This window comes from Petaurus breviceps, unplaced genomic scaffold (assembly GCF_028583685.1).
Source record: "Petaurus breviceps papuanus isolate PSGF00001 unplaced genomic scaffold, PetGlider_PUasm1.0 91023, whole genome shotgun sequence".
NCBI lineage: Eukaryota > Metazoa > Chordata > Mammalia > Diprotodontia > Petauridae > Petaurus > Petaurus breviceps.
The window spans coordinates 8,193,669-8,196,292 of NW_027187398.1; the positions used below are offsets into that span (position 1 = coordinate 8,193,669).

Sequence of the window (2,624 nt, forward strand, 5' to 3'; positions counted from 1 at the left end):
TTCCCTCCCCCTTCCCTCTGCTCAGCCCCCTCCTTAGCTCCTAGCCTTAGTCTTCCCACCCCCACCCTCATCTCTAGCTCCCTTAATTCTCTCCACCCCAAAGAGGGAGACCCGACAAAGAGCTGGAAGGCAGGGAGTGGGGTACATAACTAGGAGGGGGTAGGGAAAGATTGTCCCTTCCCCCACCAAAAGTTTTAGCCCAAGGTAGAGAGTGGTAATTATTTACCCAGTAGCTGGAGCCCGAAGTGGAGGGAAGGAGAGGAAAAGGACGGGGGGGGGGGGGGGTAAGGGGAGGGGGGGGGGGGGGGGGGGGAGTGGGAAAAATCTGCCTCTGGGCCTTCAGGGAATTGCCCTCCCCCCTCCATCTAATCCCTCTCTGGTTTTACTGCCTTCCCGCCAAAAACAAACCAAAAAACAAAAATAAAAACAAAATGTTTGCCCCTCTCCTCTAAGCATTTGCCAATTCACTATTACAGGACTCATACCTGAGGGCTCTCCCACCCCACCCCCGCACCTTCCCAGAGACCCCTGCCCCAGGCACCAGGCACCACCCTCCTCTGGGCACCCAGACAGCTGCCTATATAGGCAGCAACTCTACTGAGCCCTGAAAGTGCTGGTGCAGACACCATGGGCACCCATTGTCCCTGGCACTCTACTGAGGGAATGAAGGGGAAGGGGGTGGTCACTGGCTCCCTAAACTCCCTTTGTCCATGCTTCCTGTACCATCCACCCCCAGGCCTCCCAGGCCCCTTTTCTCGGCACTACCCTTCTGGCCCTCTACACCCAGCAGTGTCTGTCCTCCAATGTCCTACAGTGCCCACTCCTGTGTGTCTCTTTGAAATCCTTCAGATTCTCTCAGTACACTATGATGTCTGTGCTCTGTCATGCCCACTCCACAGTGAATATTTTCCCATGTCCCTTTTATCCTTTCTTAGGTCCCAGCCACACTTGCCTTCCCAGTGCCCACTGGGCATAGCCTCACCTCTTCATAGGGGCTGCGCTTGGTGTTGCCTGGGGGCACATATCGTCCATGGGTATGATAAGGAGGGTACTCATTCATGGGATGGTAAGAATCTTGGGATGGGAAGATGTCCAGCTGTCCACAATGTTTCCGGCGGAACTGAGATAGTCCCTGTGAGTGGTGGAGATGAAGGTAAAGGGTACAGTGGGAAATGGTTAGGGAACCAAGATGGGGAAGGACCCAAACATCTGGGCTGGACAAAGCACTTACCAGGGCAGCAAGGTGGAAAATTGCCAAAGCCAGCAGGATACAGACGATCACGAGTAAGGCAATGGCATAGCCAGGCACAGCAGAATCAGCAGAAGAGGCTTTAGAATTCCACTCACGGACTAGAAAGAGAGTTGGAGGGTAAAAGAATCTCCCAAGATGCCTTGTCCCAATCTTCTTTAAGACGCCTGCTTCCCTTCCACAAAAGGGGAGAATGTGTGCCTGGGAGAAATGTGTACTCAGGTCCAAGGAGACCCATGAGCGTGGGGCAATAGAACCTGGAACTATGGATTACTGGCTCTGGGGCAGACTGTTTGGGGGAATGCTCCAAGCCCCCAGAGGGTAACTGGGTAGTGACCCTGGCAGAGGTGGGGGGGGGGGACCTTACCAGTTATATCTGATGATGAAACAGTCAGGTTGTATAGGTAACTGTTCTTCACATTTTCAGCAAACAGTTTCTGTACTTCATTGGTTGTGATGCTGCCCGCTTGGAAGACCAGGGTACAGTCTGTAATCACAGAGCCCATTCTGGGCACAGGGAGATTGGCACCTCAGTCCTGTAGGTGCCAGCTCCTGGCTCAGAATACTTTTCCCTCTTCCTGGAATTGGTGTTCTTTGCTATATCCAAGCTGGTGACCTCCCCCCCAACACCACCCATATTTGCAGACTGGTACCTGAATTGGAGCAGGTAAAAGGTCACAAATGCCTTGTTTTTGTAGGTCTGCCTCAACTGCAGAAAGAGAGGAAGGGAGAAGTCTAGCCAGAATTCCAGATGAACAAATGGCCATCTGGGGGCTAGGGGAACAGTCTCCCTAGCCTATGGGGAGAGGATGGTACCTACCAGATCATCAACAGAATGCTTCAAGCTTTGATAGTAGAAAGAGCTGGGGTTTTCCAGAGAAGAGTTAAAATGCTTGTTGAGGATGTGGAATGAAAGGGAAAACATGGCAGTCTCATAAATGACAACTGGGAAGTGAAAGGTGCTTTGGGTGATAGTAATAGGTTGTGATGTGGAACTGTGGTTATTGTTGGGGGTTGGGGTGGCTTTTTGGTGAAGGGTTGAAGAACTACTCATGGGGTTACCAGTTGTTGCCATAGTAGTCTGAGTGCTTTTTGTAGCTATGGTGTTACGGTGACTAGTGAGTGTAGTGGAGGTCTGATGGTCACTGGGTGAGGATGTGGAGCTGTGGTGACTAAGGGGTGTAATGGAGGTGTGATGGTCACTGGGTGCAGATGAGGGGCTGTGGTGACTAATGGAGGTAGTGGAGGTGTGATGGTCAGTGGGTGCAGATGAGGGGCTGTGGTTACTAGTGGGTGTAGTGGAGGTGTGGTCAGTGGGTACAGATGTGGGGCCATAGTGACTAAGGGAGGTAGTGGAGGTATGATGGTCAGTGGG

At 52.2% G+C, this 2,624-nt stretch overlaps 1 protein-coding gene across 1 annotated transcript in view; it reads right to left on the reverse strand.

Annotated features, from left to right (window-relative positions):
* The window catches only part of MUC1 (mucin 1, cell surface associated), a 4,783-nt gene that overhangs the window by 458 nt on the left and 1,701 nt on the right, over positions 1-2,624 (reverse strand). Inside the window, 5 exon segments of the mRNA XM_069077953.1 lie at positions 983-1,132; positions 1,232-1,350; positions 1,617-1,756; positions 1,903-1,958; positions 2,070-2,624. Coding sequence (XP_068934054.1) covers positions 983-1,132; positions 1,232-1,350; positions 1,617-1,756; positions 1,903-1,958; positions 2,070-2,624 — 1,020 coding nt within the window.